Genomic DNA, 23,409 nt, shown 5'->3' on the forward strand with positions numbered 1-23,409 from the left:
ACCAATATTTCAACTTTAGACATTCGATTATCACCTTTTGGCCTACTTGAGCATCCAATTATCGCTTTTTGGCCCACTTGAGTATTGGACACCGTTCATTTTTTGCCTCATATCCTACAATGAACTTACAAAATGGATGGACAGAGAGATTTTCTCACAAACATCACAGTGGGCCCCTGGGTTCCTAGCGCGGGAACTTCCTGCGAAAGGCTTTGGCAGGAAAATCCGCGTCCCACTAACCTCATCTCTAATCCGTCCATACGGCAAAACTAACCTCATCTCTGCTCTGCAACGTGACAAGATGAGAGGAAGTGATTGCCGGGAGCGGATTGGGTGTTACCCGGGAAACACGTTAGCGGGTGTTACCTTTACTATAGGGCTCACCTTGATGATTTGCTGTATATTCATGCTGTCTATACGTTTCTCCAGGCCATTTTAGTATGTGGTCCAAAAATTAAGCAGATCCGAATCTCAGGTGGACCATACCACAGGAAACAGTGGTGTTTGAGTGCCTCACCATTCAAAATTTCAAATGGCCCATCATAAGGTTTACATAATGTTTATTTTCCATCCAACCTGTTGATAATGTCAAGGAGACCTGGATGAAGGGAAAATACAAAGAACAGGTTGATCCAAATATTTGTTGACCCACAAAAAGTTTTTAATGGTCATTCGTCAATGTTTTTAATGATGTGGTCCACTAAAAATTTTTATCTTCTTAAAGTTTGACATAAATACTAAAATGTAATGGAAAAACATATGGACGGTGTGGATATACAAAAAATGCAACAAGTTGGGCCCCACACAGTTAGGGTAACGCCCACTAAGGTGTTATCCGGGTAACAGCTAATCCGCTTCCGTGATTGCCAGAGAGACGCAATTAATTTTTAAAACTCCTATGGCCATTTACGTAATTTGCTGAAGCATATGGGGCTCGTCAAAGAAAAACCTTTGTTACTCTGTAGAGTTGGATACTCGATGCAACAGCAGTAAAAAATAGTCGGCATGAAATATTATAAACTTAAATTAGACCGTACAAAATGCGATCCTGGCTCTTAAACTAAAATTCAATTGATTTGGCTTCTTAATAATCGGTGGATAAGTAATGGATAGTATAAATAAGACCTATTGAGGCCCAAATTCAAGTAAGTTAGTTATCTAACCGTCTAAAAGTTATTTTTCTAATGTTGGCCACCATGATAAGAAATGGGACTGATTTTTGAACCAGATGATCCTCGTGATGGGCCAACCTATTGAACGGGGTGGATGTCACACGCACATAATAAGTTGGAAGTTATCCACCGTGTGGACGGTAACTACCGTCCAAACGGTTGGATGTGAGCATTTCTAGTTTATATAACCCACTTTGCTTCTTTCTCCCAATTTCCAACTAATCTCATCAATGGATATTATTACATTGGCTTACTTTGCAATCTCTCTTGTCATTGCTGGCATCGCTGCAGTCGCTCTGTTTTCATAGGCTTTGTATTGGCCTTACAAATCTCCTACTTGAAGGCAATGGTAAGGAAAGATGAGCGGCATCCAGTGGTAGGGACCATATTTAGTCAGCTCATTTAGTTCAACACCCTCTTTGATTACCTTACATCGCCGGCCCACAAGTACCCCACTTACCGTCTGATTGCTTTTCCACATGGTCGAATCTACACCTGTGATCCAGCCAATATAGAATACATCCTCAAAACCAATTTCTCTAACTACAGCAAGGTAATCACATTCAACAAAGTAATCATGTACTGTGAAGTTGAATTATATTGTATTCCTGTAGAGGAGGATATGATTTTCTAGTACTGAATTTGTGCAAGTGGGGCCCGTTTTCTGGTGATCCATACCGTTGATAGATGACGATTCAGAATTCTCCTTGATGGGATGATTCTAGCTCTTTGGTTGATATCCTACAAATAATTAAGAAAAGGAATCGACAATGGTCTCAGCTTTCAAATGAAAAATACCAAAATTGCATGGCTAGAATTTTCCAATCCGGGAACCCTTTTCGTTTTTTTTGTTGTTGTTGTTGTTGTTGTTGTTGTTGTTGTTTTTGTTTTTGTGGCTTTTTTTTTGGGTTTGATCCATTCATGGCGGGTCATCAAATGAAGGGTTCGGATCACTGAAGGATGGTCCCATTTGTTCAAACTGGAAACTACAAGAAACTATTCTTGCCTCTGATCCAGGATTATAAGATCATGTAATTCCCATTCATATCTATTGTTCATTTGTTAGACCCTGTCATGGAGATGGGCCGTACGCTAGGTCCGTTGATTGATTTTTCGCCCATTGATTGTGGACCATCGGTTGGACATTTTACCAAGTGTTCAATTTGGATGGGCAATGATCATTTGACTGGTTTGATCTTGGGGTACAACCAATCTAAGGTAGGACCCAGCAGATCAATGGTCTGGATCTTCTACATTCATGACAGGTGCACCAAGATGGTTGATTCAATGGTTCCTCCTGAAACTGAATTAAGAAAACCAATCTGTTTGTAATTAGTATCTGATGTATGAAAATCTACTCCAGGGAGAGTATATTTATAACGTAATGATCTATTCGGAGATGGGATTTTCACGGTGGATGGTGATAAATGGCGCCACCAGAGAAAGCTTGCGAGTCACGAATTTTCCACCAGAGTTTTGAGGGAATTCAGCAGTTACTGTCTTTCGAGACAATCCCGTGAAGTTGGCAGAAAAGGCTTCAGATGCTGCAACTGCTAACATGGCCATGGATATGCAGGTTCTTTTAGTTGCATTTTTCATGGGATGTGTTTGCTCTCTTTGCGTTGATTTGGTGTGAATTAGGACTATGATCTTATACATGGTTGTACTATGGTAAATCTGGATCATCCATCTTGTTGGCTCTTCTGTGGACCAACCATGGTACAGAGAATATACCAGCTAGATGATTCTAGCCCTTCGAATGTGAACTTCTCTGACTGTTTTGATTTTTTTACCATCGGGTCGAAGCTAACAGATTGGATGGCTGGAATTTCTGGTTATGTGTCATTGGTGGTGGTGCCCACTTGATCGATAGGCCATGTTCACCAACCGTATGGCCATGTATATGGAAGTGAGATGATTCACTGCAGAAAAACAGATCAACTTAGCTGTGGTTAACACTGATTGTACAAATTGTGGGCCCAGGCATGGATGGACTGAAGCGAAAACTAAAGCAAGCAGATGATCCTATCCATCCTGATGGTTTTCCTACAAATTGACAGTCAGAAAATAAAAATAAAAATGAAGACATTTATAAAGGTCACTGATCAGGTGGGATTTTCAGCTATGGTAGGCGATTTGGATTTGCCCTGATCAAATGAACAAGTGTCCTACTTCTTGATTTTATCCAAAGTCTGTGTTACTTCATTGTAGGAACTGTTGATGAAATCAACCTTAGATTCAATATTTAAGGTTGGATTCGGTGTTGATCTAAATGGCCTATCGGGATCAGATGAGTTTGGAAATCAATTCAACAAAGGCTTTTGATGAAGCGAATGTCATATCGTACTGGAGATTCCTTGATGTTTTCTGGAAGCTTAAGAGATTTCTAAATATTGGTACTGAAGCTGCTATGAAGAAACATGTAAAGGTGATGGACAACTTCGTGTTCCGGTTGATTCGTCGCAAGAGGGAGCAGATGAAAAATGAAAAGAATGATGTAAGGAAACTAATTTGTATTACACAACTGGGCTATATAGTAAAGGATTATTGGACACTAACTCCAAGCTGTCCAATTATCAGGATGTTAGAAAAATCAAATTTCGAATTTAGGATCTCACTCAATTCCACCTGCATGCTTTTTGTCTATGTGAACAGAGGAGCAAGGAAGACATATTGTCAAGGTTTCTTGTAGAGAGCGAAAAGGATCCAGATAACATGACAGATCAGTACTTGAGAGACATAATCCTCAATTTCATCATCACAGGGCGGGACTCCACATCAGCCACGCTCACCTGGTTCTTTTACATGCTTTGCAAGCATCCCCTCATACAAGAGAAGGTTGCTCGAGAAGTGAGAGAATGCTTCGATTAGCGAATTCGCTGCAGGTTTAACAGAAGATGCTATTGACAGGATGCACTATCTCCATGCAACATTGTCTGAGACTCTCAGGCTTTATCCTGCAGTTGCAGTGGTAATATACCAATCTTTTAGTTAGATTTCCTATATATAGACACACACACACACACGATATATGCCAGCCGTCAGGCTGACATTTTTGGGACATCCAAACACAGCCTCAATGAATTAGACTAGTGGAATTAAGTTAAAATCTAATCAAGGTTCATTTTCGGGTGTTGTTTGTATTGCAGGATGCGAAGAATACAGATGAAGATGATGAATTCCCTGATGGTTTTAGAGTGAAGAAAGGAGACATGGTGAATTATATGCCTTATGCTATGGGAAGGATGACATACATGTGGGGAGAAAATGCCGAGGACTTCAGACCTGAGAGATGGCTCGACAATGGAGTTTTCCGTCCCGAATCGTCCTTCAAATTCACTGCCTTTCAGGTCAGCAACATCTTTCACTCTGCATACAGACTTTTCAAGACTGAAACAAGATCTACGGGGATGTTAGCTCTGTTTTCTGTCCATGATATGGCCCACTTAAACGTCGAACTGCTGCAATCTTTGCACTGTGGCCCACTGGAAGTTGGTCCCAACATATGAACAACTCTCAGTGTACGATGGTGATCTCAGGCAGGCAATGGTACACGTTCAACGTATAAAAGTCCATTGATCAGGATCCAGTGTCTGTCACCACCCACTTGGGTCCACATGCTGAGATGGTAATATGATTTCACCCGTCCATTTCCTATTCAAAACCACAAAGAAGCTATCGCTCCATATTCAAGCTTTAGAGATGATTTTTAGAGTCGAACGCAAGTCATTGAAAATTTCCTTTTCATTGCTCTGAATTCATCTAAGATGGAAATGGTCAGAATCATCCGTTCAGCATTTAGTTTCTCACGGTGGCTGTATGGCATAAGAGTCCCACTACATGGAAGGTTCTAGTCATCGGACCACTCAGCATGTGGGCCCCAGTGAGCAGCAAACACACACTTGATCCTGAGTGGCAATAGAGACAACCAACTCTTTAATCATACAAGATCACGCAATCGCAAACAATGAGATTTTCAGCTCATAACCAATCCAGTGGGCCACACCATCCGGTTGTCCAATCAGCTTGAGGGCCAAGCATCGTTGCCATAAACCGAGTATCAATTCACGTCGCTCTGGCCAACTATGCTATAGCTTTCTCGTAAACGTGTAATATAATGGAGCAGAACGCAATCTTGGGCAATTCACTCGTGGAGAGATGAAAGGGAAATTCCATGTCATCATCTAAGCCCTCTCTCAACTACAAAATCACCTTTCCACCCTATGAGATATCGACCATTCATCACGTCTGCCATACTGTGACCAATTCCTGGACGAAGGCTCTTGTCAGTCCGCCCATCAAGTGGGCCACATGTGCAAGATAGAAATTGAGGTTTAAAAATAAAAAAAAAATTAAAAAGGGACCAATGGTCTGACTTGAACATGATGTGACGCCCAACTGATGAGCGGATAATTTTCTTGTTTCGGCCCGGGCAGGTCTATTCTTCGGGTGGTCCAGATCCTGCACAAGCATGCCATGACGGCACGTGTCGTCAATAGCCTCAGCACTCTGGGTAGTTTTTTTTAATTTTTTAATTTTTATTAAATTTTTTTTTTTTTAAAAAAAGGTGTATATTAGGATTTCTTTAGTTAAAACATTGGCACGAGTATACATGTGTATTGGTTGAAATGGTTGTGGTCAGGCGGGTCCGAGAATATGCTTGGGAAAGGAGTTCGCCTACAGACAGATGAAGATCCTGGCAGCTGTTCTCCTTCGTTTCTTTAAATACAAGCTCGTGGATGAGAACAAGGAAGCTACGTACACCACCAGGTTCACCCTTCATATGGACCATGGCCTCCATCTCTTCGCTTTCCACAGACTTTTGGACTGAAAGTGCGCCACGGACTGGGTTTTAACGAATGTATGGTCCGGATCATCGTTGTTGACGAAATAACAGCCCTTTGGAGGTTGATCGCCCCCATCAAACGTTCCAGCACTTCGCTAAACTGTATGCTTTGTAACAATAGTACGAGCAAGAGCCCACTGTCTGCTTTATATTACGTGTATGGAGCATAGATTGAAGATCATACTGATTACCGGTATTAACCGTTTGATTTAGCCAGTTGGGTTGTATCAATACAGAGAACCCCCTTTCCACCGTACACATCGCAAGGTAAATGGGAGGCTGGGACCGTTTACCTATGGTGGTTCTATTTACGCCTTATCTGACCATGTCAGATCTAGTGATTCAAATGATATTGTATTGCAGTGAAATCTTGATAAGAGATAAACTAAAGATATTTGTAGTTGTTTTAACGGCTAAATTAATCAGAATTTGAAAAGTCATGAGTAACTTAAAAGAGTAAGTTTAGTTAGCTATTGTTATAGGATGGGTGTCACATATATCTCGATTGCACACGACAGAGTCAACTACTATTAAAATCTCTCTAGCTACCACTTTAAAGTTCTATAAATAAGAGAAAGATCAAGGAACTCTGGGCCCTAGCTAACCCAACCCAACATAACTCTATAGCATACCGCTACATAACTTAGTTTATCCTAACTTCTTCTTCTTCTTTTTTTAACACACCCCCACACACTCACACACCCCACACATGCATGCCGTGGGATTTCACCACCATGGGTACTCGAACCCTATTACGTTGGACTGACTTACCTCAAGAGTAATGTAATTTCATGTCTATGCCCAAGTCGCTAGACCAAGGAAAATATTTTTCTTTTCTTTCGGTAGTAGAATTCTCTTCGTCTATGCTCAAATCACTGAACTAAGGAATACTTACCTTTAAGACCTCACCATCTACGCTACAAACGTTGGATCTCCAATTATTATATTTTAAAATCTTTATTTCATTTTATTAATACAATTTTGTTCTTTCTAATCTTACATTACACGAATCAATTTATCTTAGATTTAACGGTGAGAAAGTCCTTTCAATTGAAAGGAAAAAAGAAATCATTAAAAAAACGAACTACTCCCTTTGCAAATCACATAATTTTTATTACAAGTGGTTGAATAAATAGCTGAATCCACGTTCTTGATTATAGATGACCGCTCATGGTTTCTCCTACCTATCTCGATGCTTGTGTCATATGTATTCGGTTTGAATTTAGCCCTATTAGGTTATGGAATGCCCAACATCATACACATGTACCAACTACCAAACTTCAAGCCAAACAGTTCCATGGTTAAAAAGCTACCTAGAAGAGAAGATCCCAGCATGTGGTGGGTGGTCACCTTCAGCTGGATTTGAAAAAGCATAAATAGTCAATTAGTTGACAGGCGTAATACAAACAAATGGTTAGGGTTGTCTTACCAGTGTCTTTTCTTTTACCTCTTTTGTGTTAAAAAAAAAAATAATAATAATAATAAAATAATAAATGTCTTCTTGAACATATCCGGATAGAGACTAGCTCTTTCATATTAATTTCCCGACAAGAAAATCATCAAGAACTCAATGAATAAGAGGTGAAGATTGTGGATACTGAAGAGTACATGTACTGTCAAAAGACTCAACGCATGTAGACTCCTATGATAGTTTACCACCATTTGAAAATGGTTATAATCCCTCCCCACATGTAGCACTCATGTACAGATTTCCAGATTATCCAAATTGCGGTTCACGATGTGGATGGAGAGCATCTCTAAAATGACATGGACCAAGAAAATCTAACCCTCCAATGGCTAACAAATGGATCGTTAAAGGTAAAATATCTGTTCGTCCCACTTCGAAGAGAAAAATAAGATGGCCACTACCATTTATTATTATTATTAAGTGGGTGTCAGCTCTGAGCTTTGAGAATGAGCGTATTACCAAAAGCTGAAACCAAGGACACTGGCTGCCATGGTTCGTGGACGGTTTTGTGCTTCACCGACTGTGTCCATGAAATTCTACTGTGCGGGAATCCTGCAGCTAAGACATACCAAGACGGAATTGATTACCTCCGGTGCTCCGTGGAATAAGACCTGCATTCCTTTTGATCCTATGAACACCACCTACCTTTGGAAGGATGCAGATTTATTCGATTGTTGCGTTGGACAGCCTCTACCAACACCACCTACCTTTCCAAGGATGCAGATTGGTTTGAGTGTTGCGTCGCCTCAATGAGACGAGGTATCTCATTGAGGATTATGGGAATCGTAGTGCTGCCCACGGGTGATACGAGTACCAGTGCATGGTCTATATGCCTAAAGATTGAAGAAAGTCCTTGGTAATATGAATTTCCAAACATGATATAAAATATAATAATAATAATAATAATAATAATAATAATCTATATGTTATAAGAATTTCAAATCCAAGGAAAAGAAGATTCTCAGGGGCAGTTGATGGTCCTGCCCCACCAAAGATAGTTGTGATTTTTGTAAAGTTCCATCCACAACCAGGTTAGGGAATGGACAGTCCAGATCACCTTATAAATATGCCACGTGTATGGTTGAAGACTCACCACCATTTTTAAAATATGAATGAACCAGGTTTAACTAAATTTGGCAAGAAAAGCAATAAGCATGCATTAGGGAGGGAGAAACAAAAAAGAAAGGGAATTCAATTCCTTCACCAAATTAATATAAATTTTCATTTGGAAAGCGAGTAAAATATAAAAAAGACTAAGAAAAACTAAATTGGAAATGGCCATGGAAAAACCAGATCCTTCCATAGGAATGAATACTGAACGAATGCAATCAAGGCAAAACAGAGTGGAAAAAACCCTATACAAGATTAGTCTAGACATGTAAAATTATCCCGCCGGCTTTATGGGTACATATGTTACATCCAAAAATCCCTCAGCTACATACAGAAATCACGCATTTTGCAAGATTGCTCACCACATTAACATCTGCATTCGATACAGCGAAGAAGCTCGGTACTGTTTCAGAGGCATCTGTTACACTCCCCTTCCTCTGAACAAAATACAAGGGACTTGAGACTTTCATTTAATGAGAGGACTGAGCCCGTCACCCTCCCAACCAAGCCGAAGCATTTGATCCACCACCTTCAAGCTCAACTGAAACCCAGGGGAATTGTTAATTCACAGCTAAATAAAGCCAAGATGAGAAACATTAAAACAGTGACATACAGCAATGTAAAACTGCTGGTTCAATTAAGATATTTGGGGTGGGGGGGAAGGCAGGCATGGCATTTGGGCAGCATGGAGAACAGAAGCTGCATTAAGCCGGCCTCTGTTTTCCTGCGTTTTCACAAGTGAGAGGAGCTATATGTAGGAAGGTCCCTAAAATATCTCACTTCTACTTTGGTGCCAGCCTACAGCATTTTCATTGGAAACCAAAACTTCCAAATGTAGACCGAGGAAAAACTGAAACCTCCACAGCTAATATATGGACTAGCGCCATCAACAGTTGAACTGTTTTCCTTCTGTTTTTGTGCCAAATCACTGAAAATCAGTTACAAGCTATGGAAATATTGAGTCTTTTGTATGTCCCAGTCTTAAAGAATCTGAATTGTAAGACAGCAAAGATCATGTAACTATTAAAAAGGCGACTTACAGCTGGATCAGTGAAGATCATCAACTGTCTATCTGCCGTTGACACCAGAAGATTTGTGTTATCTTTGTTCAGAGCCATTGCCGTAATATCTTGCCCTTCTTGTAGCTCCAAGGTGTGAAATATCTGAAGAGCAGGATTCTTGCTTGTTAAAAGGAGGTTACAGATATAAAAAGACTAACAAAACGAATAGAATTGAAATGCTGACCATTTTCAATTTTCAGTTTCCCAATACCTTCAGTGTGTGCAAATCCAGGAAGCAAATGGATGGCACTGAAACAGCCAACCTCTTCACATTTTTCTCACATGATAATAATGTAAGATCCTCAATTTTGGATTGGTCTGACCCCAACTCTCTGCTATCACCAGTGCCATAGTTCTCTCTTGTCTTATCAACAGAACATGAGCTTGTCCCGATCAGAACATTTTCTCCATCAAGAGAAACCTCCATGCAGCTGATGCTGCCTGAAAAAGGAGATAGAATTGCTGTTGTGATGGGAATCCCATTGATTGTGAAGGTGCTAAGCTTTCGCTCTGACTTATTCCATGTTATTATTACTCCTTCGGATGAAAGACAGACTGCATGTGCCCCCACAGTGGCCAGCCTTCTGATCAGCCTACCCCGCCTTGTAGAATGCAGAAGCACATCAGAAGAAAGAGAGCATGAAACAACAATACCCAGATCAGAATTGACATAACAGCATGTTATTTCCCTGAGATGGCCTCTTAGAACATGTATAGGACCTTCGACACGACGCCTCCGGCTAGCGTCTGTAAAGCTGTTTAAGCTACCACCCGCAAGAGGACTACCGGTAGGTGTTGCTGCTGTGGTGGAAGGTTCTGAAATGTTGCTTGAATGGGATACAGATGTCCGGTGTATCCTCCACAGTATCACAGTTGCATCTCGAGATCCCGTCACGAGGTAGTTGCTATCAGGTGAGAGAGCTAGGCAGGTGACTGGTGCACAATGCCCTACTGCTGTTTCAATGGTCTTTGCTCCATCAGATGAGATCAACTTCACACTGTTATCTGCATGGCCACCTGGTTAACATACACAAGAAGTGATCAAATACCACACAGGAAGAAAATAGGTAGGTAGCTGCTAACATAAATGCACAGTAAGTGCGCATCCATAGTGTAAATATTTCTGAGAGGCAGGAGGAGAGGGAGGGAGGGAGGGAGATGTTCAAACCGTTTGTCTTTTCTGTTTTCCTTTTTGGCGTTAGAAATGTTCAACCCATTTTTCTTCTGTTTTGCTTTATGTGCTCAAAATTCAGGTTTAAACCAATTTTCTTTTCTGTTTTACTTTTTGTGGCTTTTAACCATTTTCTTTACAATCAGCACAGCTTTTTAAACAATTAGGAAAAGGTGTGACAGGAGCTCTCTTATTCTATGAATCATACACATCTTTTAAAAACTACAATCACTACCAAGAAGCCACGGACTGTCTGAACCAAGGAAATTGCATTCCATTTTTTAAGACATTAGATTGAGGACAATGACTACCCTACCAGTGATGATTTCTTTGTCACATGTGACTGCAACAATGGCTGAGCTTCTGATTCCAGATGTTGCAAATGCCAACGCCCGGGGGAAATGCCATTCTTCCACACCTGATCCAGCTGGCCCTTTGAACATGCGCATAAAAGCTCCACTGGTGGAACTTGCTATGGCTTTCCCATGTTGAAATAGGAAAGGTGTGCCATGGCCATCTGGTGTGTTTGGCTGCCATTTGTGAATCGCAACATGTGCAGCTGGAGCATTTTCATCAACAATTATAACAGAGTCCATTGATGCAAAAATAGCAGCAGCAGGCACATTGCACCGCTCTGGATTTGGAACTATGTACGGTCTGATCTCATTCGGATTCCGAAAGATGGTCTGAAGGCAACAACACAAACAAAAGAAGGGTTTAGAATACTCAATTTCTAATGCAAAACAACACATATTTCAACATGGGCAAGCAATCTGAGTAATGTAGATTTAGAATCAGGTTAAAAAAAGCATCTCCTCAATCTGGTATACACGCAATGGCTTTTAGCAATTATAAAGCAAATCATCCTTATTTTGCCACTGAAACATACTTTAAAAGTGAGACATTGGTTTAGAGACACATTACCAAATTTGCATCTTTAGACTATTTGAATAATAAGAATACATCTCTTGCTGAAACCATGCAAATATGAAACATGATATGCATCCATGCAGGGATTTAACAAAACAAACAGCAGAAAAGAATTACTAGAAGCAAGGTTTATTCCAAGTGACAATTCTCAACATGACTCCATTTACTACACTAGTTGACCCCAATATTTCATTAGTGGATTATGCATGTTGAAGTTGACTGCCACAAGAAATGACATTTTGCCCAATCAAGGTATTCCGTATCGGTTACAGTGGCCGTAACAGTCACCACCATTACTGATACAAGTATCAGTTGTAACGGCTGATACAGGAGCATAACGACCGTTATGACCCCGGTAACGGTTCATAAAAAATTGCCCAAAAAATTCTAAAAATATATTTAGAAAATCTAGTATAATGTAAATATTCCAAATCTATATTCATTTTTAAAAAAAACATGTTTATGGTAGTGTAACGGTCCACTCTTAAGTGAGAGTGTTGTATTGGTTTGTCTGGTGAATTTATGAATATGGTTGTCTCTAATGTTTACACATCATAATCAAGCATTAGAATTAGAAATCAGAAAAAAAAAGAAAAAAAAGAAAAGAAGAAGAAGAAAAAGAGAACATATATATACCATTTTTTTTAAAAAAATTGCTCTCAGAGCTTCTATTTGCCCAAATCGCCTCAATCTACGATTTTAATCCTAAAAACTATAGTGCAAGTGGTCAAAATCTGCCGTAGAATGATGTAGGAAAGTTTTTTAGGATGAGAAAAGTGAAAAAATAAATTTATATAGAAAAAAGAAGTCATTTTTCGACCTTTATGGGGGTAACGGCCATTACTACCCCTATAATGGTCCATACGGCCAAAAATACTAATTGCCCCATTTCACCCCCGTATCGTGTAACGATCATGGCCATTACCTATATGTATCGACCTTTACGGCTATATCGTAATAGATATGGAACACCTTGAGCCCAATGTTCAATTCCCACTACTAGCCATCAATTAAAGGTTGAATCTAGGTAGACAACAGAATGGTATAGCCTGTGTAAATGGCCCAATGTTACAATTCCCACTACTTGCCATCTATTGAATGTTGAATCTAGGTAGACAACAGAATGGCATTGCCTCAAATCAAATCCCATACTAAGCTATACATAAAACAGCAGTTCTGGAACCAGAACACATCAGCACCCAGGTAAGCATGGTGATGCAAAAACTTTAAAGAACTAGAATATGAAAGTACCTACCAGTTCGGGATTGAGCTCCTCAAAGATGTCAAAATATCTTTAAACCATTCCAAAAATCAGAAATAATTGAAATCAAGAACAAATAGAGGTAACTACATGGGATCATTTCACAGTAAACCTAAGGGTCGGCCAACCCTCCCTCCCTCGTGTGTGTGTGTGTGTGTGTATAAGCCTTCACATAATCTTTTTTTATGTTAAAAAAAACACGAGAGGAACCTTGTTGGTCAACTAATACTAAAAGCAAGAAATAGACCCTATTGGTCCACTTATGGACTTCTCCTAAGCTTCCTATGGGGGGGCTGGTTTTCCACCTTTTTACCTCTGGTGGTTAACCTCAAGTTTGCCGGAAACAGAGACCGTCTTCTAAAACCGCCCCCATGTTGAGGTTAGGCGCTGGGAGGTTAAGCTTCACTTACACCTAACCACTAAATGGCATGCCCAAGGTACAAGATTTCCTTTGCCTTGACAGTCCATTTAGTGAGCCATTTAAGGCAGCTAGGGAAGTACTTCACAAAGTCCCCAGCTAGTACTTTAAGGACATGCCTAGGTCCCTCCTAAGCTTTCTCTAAAGAGTCTAGATAACATATAAAGAGTTTAAGTCCAATCAAATGACAGAGAATCTGTAGCTGGAGACATTTAAACCAACTATACCTCTCAAAATATCAACCGTATAGACCTGGAACAAGCTATGTGCACCGTACAAGTTAATTTAATAGACAATCAGTTGATGTATAAGATATTCAGTGCCAACAAATTGATATAAATAGTTTAAACACCACTTAACTCTTTATATATCATAAGTATGGTTTTGGTATACAATTGAATAGGTATTTTGTGTTGTATGGTGAGTATACAATCCCCTAGATAGATAAGACATATTGAATGCTTTTATGATTCAAACTTCTAGTAGACCTCTTGATGTAGAACCGATGCATGAAGTAAATAACATGTGAGATCAGATAACCGAATTAAGATATTTAACAAAAAAAAAAACACAAATGTCGCTATATCCATCACAAATATCATGACAATCAAAAGAAAACCATGCGTAATCCTGGCCTAAGCTATGAACATCGTAACATAAGATCATTAAATAAAACGAAACAAGGATCTAATAGATGTAGAGACATCCAATTAGCATAGGATATAGTCTATTTCAAAATAGGAAACCTAATACAACCTAGGGTGAAAATGAGGGTTTGGGTAATTTGGGGAAAGTCAGGGATTTTAGGTTTAGGGTTAGGGTTTCGGGGATGAAAGAATGGGGTTTGATATAATGACGGTGGGAAGCCAAAAGGAGCAGATGGGATTCACACATGGGCCGTATGGTCACACATGTCGCGTGGGAGGATGGGTTTAGGGCGGTTAGGGTTTGGTTTGTATATGGGTATGAGAAAGTTGAGTTCTGGAGAAAACGAAGATTTGGGATGGAAGAATTAATAACCAGAAGAGAATACCTGGACGAGGAAGAAGAAGGAAGACGGTGTGGGAATAGATGGAGACCTCCGTTGATGAAGATTAGCCTCGCACCAATCTTCCTTCCAAATCGCATGGAAGTATATTCAAATCGCATGAAGATGGGAGAAGAAAGCAAGAGCTTTAAATAAATTTTTTTTTTAAAAAAAACCACGAAATTCAATGAGGGAGAGGTCACACGCCCTCCTTTTTTTATAGATCCAAGAAGTTTCAAAAATTACAAAAATCCCTGTCTTGTGAGCTTTAACGAAAATAACCCTAGTATAAATAAAATCAACTAAAACACCCATAGTGTGTCCGAATATAAAATAATCAAAAACTAAATTCTAAAATATAATAAAGTCTAAAAATGATGTGGACGATCAATGCTTAATGGCCCGATCATGTGATCCATGCGATCCAATGGCCCGATCGTCACATCTCTCTGATCCAACGGTCTGGATCACTCTATAAAGCAGCCCATGTGCATTTTCCCAGTGTGGGGTCTTTCAAATGCTCGCACATGCTCATGGAGTCTTCAACACGATCACAGGTACTGGCCTAGCCATAGAGAAAGTGGTGCGGCCTGCCTCCTCTGATACGTACGTAAGGGGGTACATGACGTGATGTCCTCATTAACTCTCCTCGGCTGAGAAGAGTTCGCCTCTGGCAAATTAAAACTCCTGTAGCGCTCCAAAATGTCTGGATTTAAATGTTGTAGCTCGTCCTCTGTAATCCACGTACTGTCGGAGATCGGCCTATGCTTCCACTTGACAAGGAATTTTTGAAATCCTCCATGTTGAGTGGAAACTACTTGTGTATCCAGTATGTCTTCTATCTGTTCGCTTCGAGTAGGCAAGGAAGGTAAAAGTGGTAATGGCTCTGATGATTGGTTAAGTAAGGGCCATGGATTTAGGACTAGGTCACGGTCCGTGGGAGGGTCTGTGGATGGATCAACAGGTGAAGTGGCAGAACCCTTGTATTGTACTAGATCTTCCACATTAAAAGTAGAACTAATTCCCATGGTAGGTGGAAGGTCTACTACATACGCATTAGGACCCAGTTTCTGCATTATTTTGTATGGTCCTGCGCTACGTGCTTGTAACTTTTTAACGGCCCCATGTGGGAACCGCTCAGGCCTTATGCGAACCATGACATAATCTCCCACTTGGAATTCATGAAACCTGTGATGAGAATCAACAAACGCTCTATATTTTTCATTACTTGCATTAATTCACTTCCTGGCTTTACTATGGAACTCATGTATATGACGTGCAAACTCATGTGCAGACTCAAATGGCCTAAGGGACACAGACATAGGTATGAGATCTACAGGTTTCCTAGGTTCGTAGCCATGCACAACCTCAAATGGACTCATGCCTATGGACCTATTGATGGAACTACTGTATGCTAACTCAGCTATAGGAAAAACGGTATCCCAAGTTCGGACGTGATCACCCACAAGACATCTAAGCAAATTTCCAAGACTCCTATTAACAACTTCAGTTTGACCGTCTGTCTGAGGGTAATAGGCAAATGAAAATTGAAGCCTTGTCCCCATCATGTGCCATAGTGTCTTCCAAAAATAGCTCATAAAGTGCACATCACGATTAGATACTATGGTTTTGGGTAGACCATGTAAACGCACTACCTCTCCAAGGAAAAGCTTAGCCACATTGGAGGCATCTGATGTTTTCGAGCAGGGAATGAAATGGGCCATTTTGGAAAAACAGTCCACAACCACGAATACGGAATCGTGTTTCTTGATAGTCTTTGGTAAGCCCAACACAAAATCCATACTAATATCCTGCCACGGAGCATAGGGTATGGGCAAAGGTGTATACAATCCTATATTTTGCTTCCTCTGCTTTGCTAGTTGACAAGTCCTGCATTGCCCAACAATCTTGGCTACATCTCGCTTGAGACTTGTCCAATAAATATATCCTTCACAAGGGCAATGGTCTTGTCCCTCCCCAAATGACCAACTACCCCTCTGAATGAAGTTCCTAAACTAGGAAATCACGGAGGGAGGTACGAGGACAGCAGAGGCTGTCACCTTTAAATAGGAACTCATTGATGATGATGAACCCGCAACTGTCGATCGATTGACCGTCTCGTAGTGACATGGACAAAGCTCCAAAATCTGTGCATGTAGGATACTCCTCTCAGCCAATCAAACCCAATCACTTCTACTCTCATACTTTGGAGAAGCGCCACATGGCGACTAAGGGCATCAACAAGTTTGTTCTCAACCCTAGCCTTATGTTTAAGAACGAAAGAGTATTCCTGAAAAATTGGACCCATTTAATATGCCTAGAGTTTAGTTTCTTCTAAGAACTGAGGTAACGTAAGGTCTCGTGGTCAAAGAACAAGACAAATTCATGTGGTAATAAATAATGCCGCCAATGGCGCAAGGATTGGATGACCGCATAGAACTCTTTGTCATTGGTGGAATATCGTTGCTTTGCCTCATTCAACTTCTCACTAAAATAAGCAATGGAGCACCCTTCCCGACTGAGCACGCCACCTATACCTACCCCAGATGCGTCACATGCGACCTCAAAGATTTTAGAAAAGTCTGGAAGGCGCATGACAAGGGCTTCGCTCATTTTGCTCTTAATCTCCTTGAAAGCTTTAGAGGCAGCTTTAGTCCATACAAATTCCCCTTTCTTGATGCATTCCGTGATGGGAGCTATAATGGAGCTAAATCCTCTAATGAACCGCCTATAAAAAGTTGTCAAGCCATGAAAGCTTCGCACCCCATAAATATTGTGCGGTTCAAGCCATTCAACTATGGCACAGACTTTCTCGGGGTCCGCACTCATGCCCTCAGATGATACGATGAACCCTAAGAAGATAACGCTCTTTGACATAAATGTACACTTCTTAAGGTTAGCGTATAGCTTTTCAGTTCTGAGGACCCTGCGAGCTTGTCTCAGATGTTGGAGGTGTTGTTACTTTGATGTGTCATAGATAAGAATGCCATCAAAATACACCTCAAGGAACTTGCCAATAAAGGGTCTCAACACCTATGTCATCACTCTCATAAATGTGCTCAGGGTGTTAGTCAAGCCAAAAGGCGTGACTAGCCATTCATATAGCTCATCCTTCATCTTGAAGGCTATCTTCCACTCATCTCCTGAGCATATATGTATTTGGTGATACCCGCTCTTGAGGTCAATCTTCGAAAAGATTGTGGCACCCATCATCATGTTTAACATATCATCAAGACGCTGTATGGGAAACCGTACTTGACCATGATTTTATTGATGGCTCGACTGTCCACACACATGCCACGTGCCATCTTTCTTAGGCACGAGAAGCGCTGGCACGGCACACAGACTCACTCTCTCCTGAATGAAACCCTTTCTGAGGAGCTCATCTACTTGCCTCTTCAACTCCGCATGCTCTGTAGGGTTCATTCGATAATGAGGAAGGTTTGGTTGAGTTAATCCAGGGACAAGATCAATGGCATGTTAGATGTCCCTCATGGGTGGAAGCTCATCTGGTAAGTCCTCTAGAAATACATCGTGAAACTCATCCATAATTGGCTTCACCTCAGGGGGTCAGTCTACACTAACCTCAGGTGTAATTTATCTCGTCACTAAGGCATACACCATCAAATCCACCGTAATCTCTCTCTCAAACTCCTTGGCGTTGATCACATGGAGAGACTTAGGTTGGGATTTCCTCGTATCCCTTGGGTTACCCAACTTCCCCTCAGTTTTTTTCTCCAAATTGCTTTTTGGTGGGAGAGGAACTAGAGATATCTTTTTGCCTTGATTTATGAATGAACATACATCTGAGCAGCCATATATCGTCACATCGTGGTCAAATAGCCAAGGCCGTCCCAAAATGATGTGTCCAACGTCCATAGGTAAGACATCGCACCACAATGAATCTGAATAGGATCTAAAATTAACAGGCACAAGACATCGCTGGGTAACAAGTATGGAAGATGCATCCACCTATGACACTCTATAGGGCTGAGGGTGCAGTTCAAGTTTCAACCCCAAACGGGACAAAGTGCTAGTGGAGACCAAATTGGTACAATTGCTACTATCGACGATCACCTTGCAATTCTTCTCTCCACATTTTACATAAGTGTAAAATATCGTAGTTCAACACCAATCATCGTTCTCTTTAGCATTGGTTAAGGCACACCTGACTACTACAAGTGGTGTGGTCTCTTCTCCTTCTACTTCTTCATTACTAGCACCATTAATGTTGGGCTGATAAAATTCTTTTTTAAGATCGCCATGTTCATCTCCTTTCTCACCATCATCAATTACCAGGGTTTTGTTCCTCTCTTTTGATGGACATTGATGCACATAGCGACCAATCCCATGGCAATTGAAGCATTGCGTTTGCTCGCCTCCCCTAGAGCTAGCACTAGGGTTGGGTTGGGACCCAATTTGGGTCCTAGACTGATTCCCCATGTTAGGCTTAGTCCCTTGAGAGTAAGTTTTGACACTTGGATCCCGAGAGTCATAATGCTTACCAACCGGTGCCTTGAGGTAGTGTTCAAAGTCTTGCACCACTTGGTACATCTGATCTAATGTACTAACATCACGAGAATAAAGTTCTCGTTGGATCTCAAATCGGAGGCCCATCCTGAATCTAGATAATGTAACCATCGGGTCCTCAATGTCACATCGCATCATGTACTCCTCAAACTTAGCGATGTAATCTAGAATGGTCATGGATCCCTGACGCAAAGCCTGCCACTGGTCTAGGAGCCTCTAGCGATAAGAAAGAGGGAAATACTTTCCTTTAAGGACCTCTTTCATCTCGGTCCAATGCACAACAGTGGGCCCTCATTTCCTTTCAATTTTATGCTCCATGTTGGTCCAAAATAGTTTGGCCTAGCCCAACAACTTCATCTTAGCAAATCTCACTCGACGGGCATCAGACATATCATACCACTCAAAATAGTGGTCCATGTCTGCCAACCAATCAAAAATGCTTTGGGGTCCAAGTGACCATCAAAACTGGGGGCATCAACTTTCATACCTTTCATGACTTGTGCATATGGATCATAATGCTCATAACGCACCTCACGTGGTGGTGGCACGTGTGCTCGACCACGGCCAATGCCTTGGCCACGATCATGCTCCCGCCTATCAACTTAATTTCCAGCCCGAGATTGAACGTCATCCCCAGTATTGGGGTTTGCCTGTAAGGAAGCCTTAAGTTGATTGACGCGCGCATTGGTTGCAGTTAATTGAGTGGCAATGGTTCTATTATGCGCTTCAATGGTCGTCAGACAATTATTGATAGCATTAAGGGCCTTGGCAATCTGCTCTAGATTCATATTAAGATGTAAACCAAAATCACGTCCTGAACAAGTGGGCATACACAAGGAAACTTTAAAAGGAAACCCTAGATGTGACTCTAACTTAGATGCAACACAAAACCATATAATCCTATATGGCCTAGATCTATATGGGGACTCAACAAAACCTAGAAAAATGGCTGACTAACTCAACGAAATATGTCCCCTTCACAGAGCCGGTCATGCGGCATGCCCCTACCCGGGGTTCGGGGCGGAGTGCCCGAAACCTAAACGATTTTTAAATTTTATGTAAAGGGTTTCTGTATAAAATTTTCACCACAAAGACGGATTAACAATAGACTACCCTATGCTAAAACTGTTCTCTAATACCAAATTTGATGCAAGACCGATGTATGAACTAACTTGTGAGATCAGATAACCGAATTAAGATATTTAACACAAAAAACACAACGTCGATATATCCATCACAAATATCATGAAAATCAAAAGAAAACCATGCGTAATCCTGGCCTAAGCTACGAACATTGTAACATAAGATCATTAAATAAAACGAAACTAGAATCTAATGGATGTAGGGACATCCAATTAGCATAGGATATAGTCTATTTTAAAATAGGAAACCTAATACAACCTAGGGTGAAAATGAGGATTTGTGTAATTTGGGAAAAGTTGGGGATTTTAATTTTAGGGTTAGGGTTTTGGGAATGGAAGAATGGGGTTTGATATAATGACGGTGGGAATCCAAAACAAGCAGGTGGGATTCACACATGTGGTCATACGGTCATACGTGTGGCGTGGGAGGATGGGTTTAGGGTGGTTAGGGTTTGGTTTGTGGATGGGTATGGGAAAGTTGGATTTTGGAGAAAAAGAAGATTTGGGATGGAAGAATTAAGAACCTGAAGAGAATACCTGGATGGGGAAAAAAGAAAGGAAGACGGTGTAGAGATAGACGGAGACCTCGCACCTCCGTTGATGAAGATTAGCCTCGCACCAATCTTCCTTCCAAATCGCATGAAGATGGGAGAAGAAAGCAAGAGTTTTTCTCTTTTTCTTATCACAAAATTTAATGAGGGAGAGGTCACACGCCCTCCTCTTTTTATAGATCCAAGAAGTTTCAAAAATTACAAAAATCTCCGTCTTGTGAGCTTTAACGAAAATAGCCCTAGTTTAAATAAAATCACTAAAACACCCATAATGTGTCCAAATATAAAATAATCAAAAACTAAATCCTAAAATATGATAAAGTCTAAAACTGATGTAAACGATCAACAATCGATGGCCCGATCATGTGATCCAATGGCCCGATCATCGCGTCCCTCCGATCCAACAGTCTGCATCACTCCGTAAAGCAGCCCATGTGCATCTTCCCAATGTGGGGTCTTTAGCACGATCACGGGTACTCGCCTAGCCACAGGGAAAGTGGTGCGGCCCACCTCCTCCTTTGACATGTACGTAAGGGTGTACGTGACGTGATGTCCTCATCACCTCTTCTATATATTGCTCATATATTCTTGTATTCAGCCGTTGGTTGTACATAGCTGTACTGGTATATATATGGGCCAAAACACCATCCAATTAGTATTAATGGACACCACAGTACTTCAAATTCCAGTATCCATCAAAAGAACGGACTGGACATCATATGGCATCTATTTCTGAACCAAAGGGCGACAACAGCATGCATCCTTGGACTATATTAGCTTCCACAGTTTGCAGGCAACTAACAGTATTACTAACAGGATCATCATTTGTTTTGGTCCTCCGAAAATTCATCCATTGGGCCATCTCACTATAGATGATATACAACACTAATTACACTCATGCACACAATTTTATAACTAAAACAACTCATTTGTAGGGTTAGACTTTGAAAATTTTACTCCGTAAAAGACGATGATTATTGGGTTTATTCCAAAACAAAATCAAACAGTACCTGCAGGTGCAAAGCATCTGCTAATGGCCTCCTCTTCAGGTGTGGGATTGTCAGAAGTTGAGAAGGGGTTTGTCCAAAGTAAGCAATCTGGTCTTGCATAGCACGTTGTTGTACCTTTCATATCATTCCAGGGGATAACAATAAGTAACTATAATAAATCACCCAACTAGCAACCAAAACGTTAAAGGAAGCTTACTGGGTCTGAAATTTTATCAATATCAACTGTGCCTTCATATGTTATGTAAAAGAATACATTATTGGACAAAATGGCTTCCTTCCCTCGCTGCTTATATCTGAAAGGTCACATTTACCCATGTTAACATCAGGGAATGGTCCAAAACAAGAACTAGTATTTAATTGTGCTATTCTACACAGTAGCAAGAATGAAACAGCACAGTACAAAGTAGAATAAAGGGAAAGAAGCTGAGAGTGTGCCTACTAAAATGATATGTCCAGGCAATTTGGACCTACCCAAATACAAGATCAATCCATTCATGCAAATGTGCAGATACATGCTCACTTTCAAGAGCTTTGCGATGCTTGTGAATGAAATCAACAGGGTTGTCAGCCCAAGCAGGAAGTTTTACTGAATCTACAATCAGAAATCAACAGACAATCAAATCTGGGATGTCAATTTCCGAAAAATATAGCAATTCTTTGATTCCAAGTACAAAATTACATGCATACCGAGCTTTCCCCCAAGTTGTGTTGTGCCAAAATCAATCGAATTTTCATTTGTAAGAACTTCAGGGAGGTAAAAGAGCTCAGGAACCTAAATATGCATTAATTAAAGAAACAAATAACCATGTTAGCATACAAAATTTAAACTAATATCATTTTTTTTTGAAGAGTAAAATTTAAACTAATATGATAAAACTGAAAAGAAACTAGCAACCTTCTTGAGATATCTAATCACAATCCACAAGCCATCATCGAACCAAACTAATGACAGTGCATATATGTATTAGTTAAGAAGATTCTTACCAACTCTTTCACATCACTCATGTCCTCAAGAACACCATTCCAAGTAGCACCTATATCTGAAAACATCCGATCTGCATGATCAAATTTTCCACCTTGTAGATGAATTGAAAGGGTGGTAAATGGTTCCACCCTAACAAGATAATACAAAACCTGTCAAAGAAGTAACTATCAGATGAAAAGTATAATCAAGGAACCACCATATTCTAGCAGTAGATCATATCAAGGAGGTCAAGCAAGCAGATATCTTAGTTAATCAGTGTTTCAAATAGCAAATAGTGTATAGCATCACGTTCACCCCTCTAAAGCGTGAGGTGTAATTTAAGTAGCGTCATGAGGTGTAAGCTACATAGCATGTAGCATAAGCTACAAGCTACTTCTAGATTTTTAATAAGGTTGCAGGTTGGTGAAATTTGACGCAACCAAACACATCCCAAAATAATAGGAAAAATAGGCAAAGATAAGAGTACAAAGATAAAGAAATAGCAATGGAATTGAATTAATCCTATTGGTTATACTATTTTAAATTGCTGAAAACATTAATTAATTTGTATTGAAAATAGAAAAATATAACAAAATAATTGAAAAGATTGATTAATTTTAATGTTTAGTGAAAAGTAACCTGTACTGTAACTTTGTAAGCTACATAGCATGTAGCGTAGGTTAATATGCATGTAGCATAGGCTACACGTGACTTGAGCTATTTTCATGAGCCACATAACATGAAAGCC

At 40.4% G+C, this 23,409-nt stretch overlaps 1 protein-coding gene and 1 pseudogene across 2 annotated transcripts in view; one reads left to right on the top strand and one right to left on the bottom strand.

The window, feature by feature from the left end:
• The first annotated feature begins 1,378 nt into the window (after positions 1–1,378).
• LOC131233252 (cytochrome P450 704C1-like) lies at positions 1,379–6,234 on the top strand (annotated as a pseudogene).
• A 2,433-nt stretch (positions 6,235–8,667) lies between these two features.
• LOC131233247 (BEACH domain-containing protein C2-like) overlaps positions 8,668–23,409 on the bottom strand; it is an 84,980-nt gene continuing 70,238 nt past the window's right edge. For both annotated transcript variants that reach the window (XM_058229894.1, XM_058229893.1), the window contains exons 24-32: positions 22,682–22,831; positions 22,385–22,469; positions 22,169–22,289; positions 21,894–21,990; positions 21,698–21,811; positions 11,145–11,514; positions 9,869–10,674; positions 9,637–9,759; positions 8,668–9,137 (exon numbers count right to left, since the gene is read on the bottom strand). In XM_058229894.1, the coding sequence (XP_058085877.1) occupies positions 9,063–9,137; positions 9,637–9,759; positions 9,869–10,674; positions 11,145–11,514; positions 21,698–21,811; positions 21,894–21,990; positions 22,169–22,289; positions 22,385–22,469; positions 22,682–22,831 (1,941 nt within the window). In that variant the 3' untranslated portion in view covers positions 8,668–9,062. The remainder of the gene's footprint in view (positions 9,138–9,636; positions 9,760–9,868; positions 10,675–11,144; positions 11,515–21,697; positions 21,812–21,893; positions 21,991–22,168; positions 22,290–22,384; positions 22,470–22,681; positions 22,832–23,409) is intronic.

Source organism: Magnolia sinica, chromosome 18 (assembly GCF_029962835.1).
Source record: "Magnolia sinica isolate HGM2019 chromosome 18, MsV1, whole genome shotgun sequence".
In the NCBI taxonomy this organism is placed as follows: domain Eukaryota; kingdom Viridiplantae; phylum Streptophyta; class Magnoliopsida; order Magnoliales; family Magnoliaceae; genus Magnolia; species Magnolia sinica.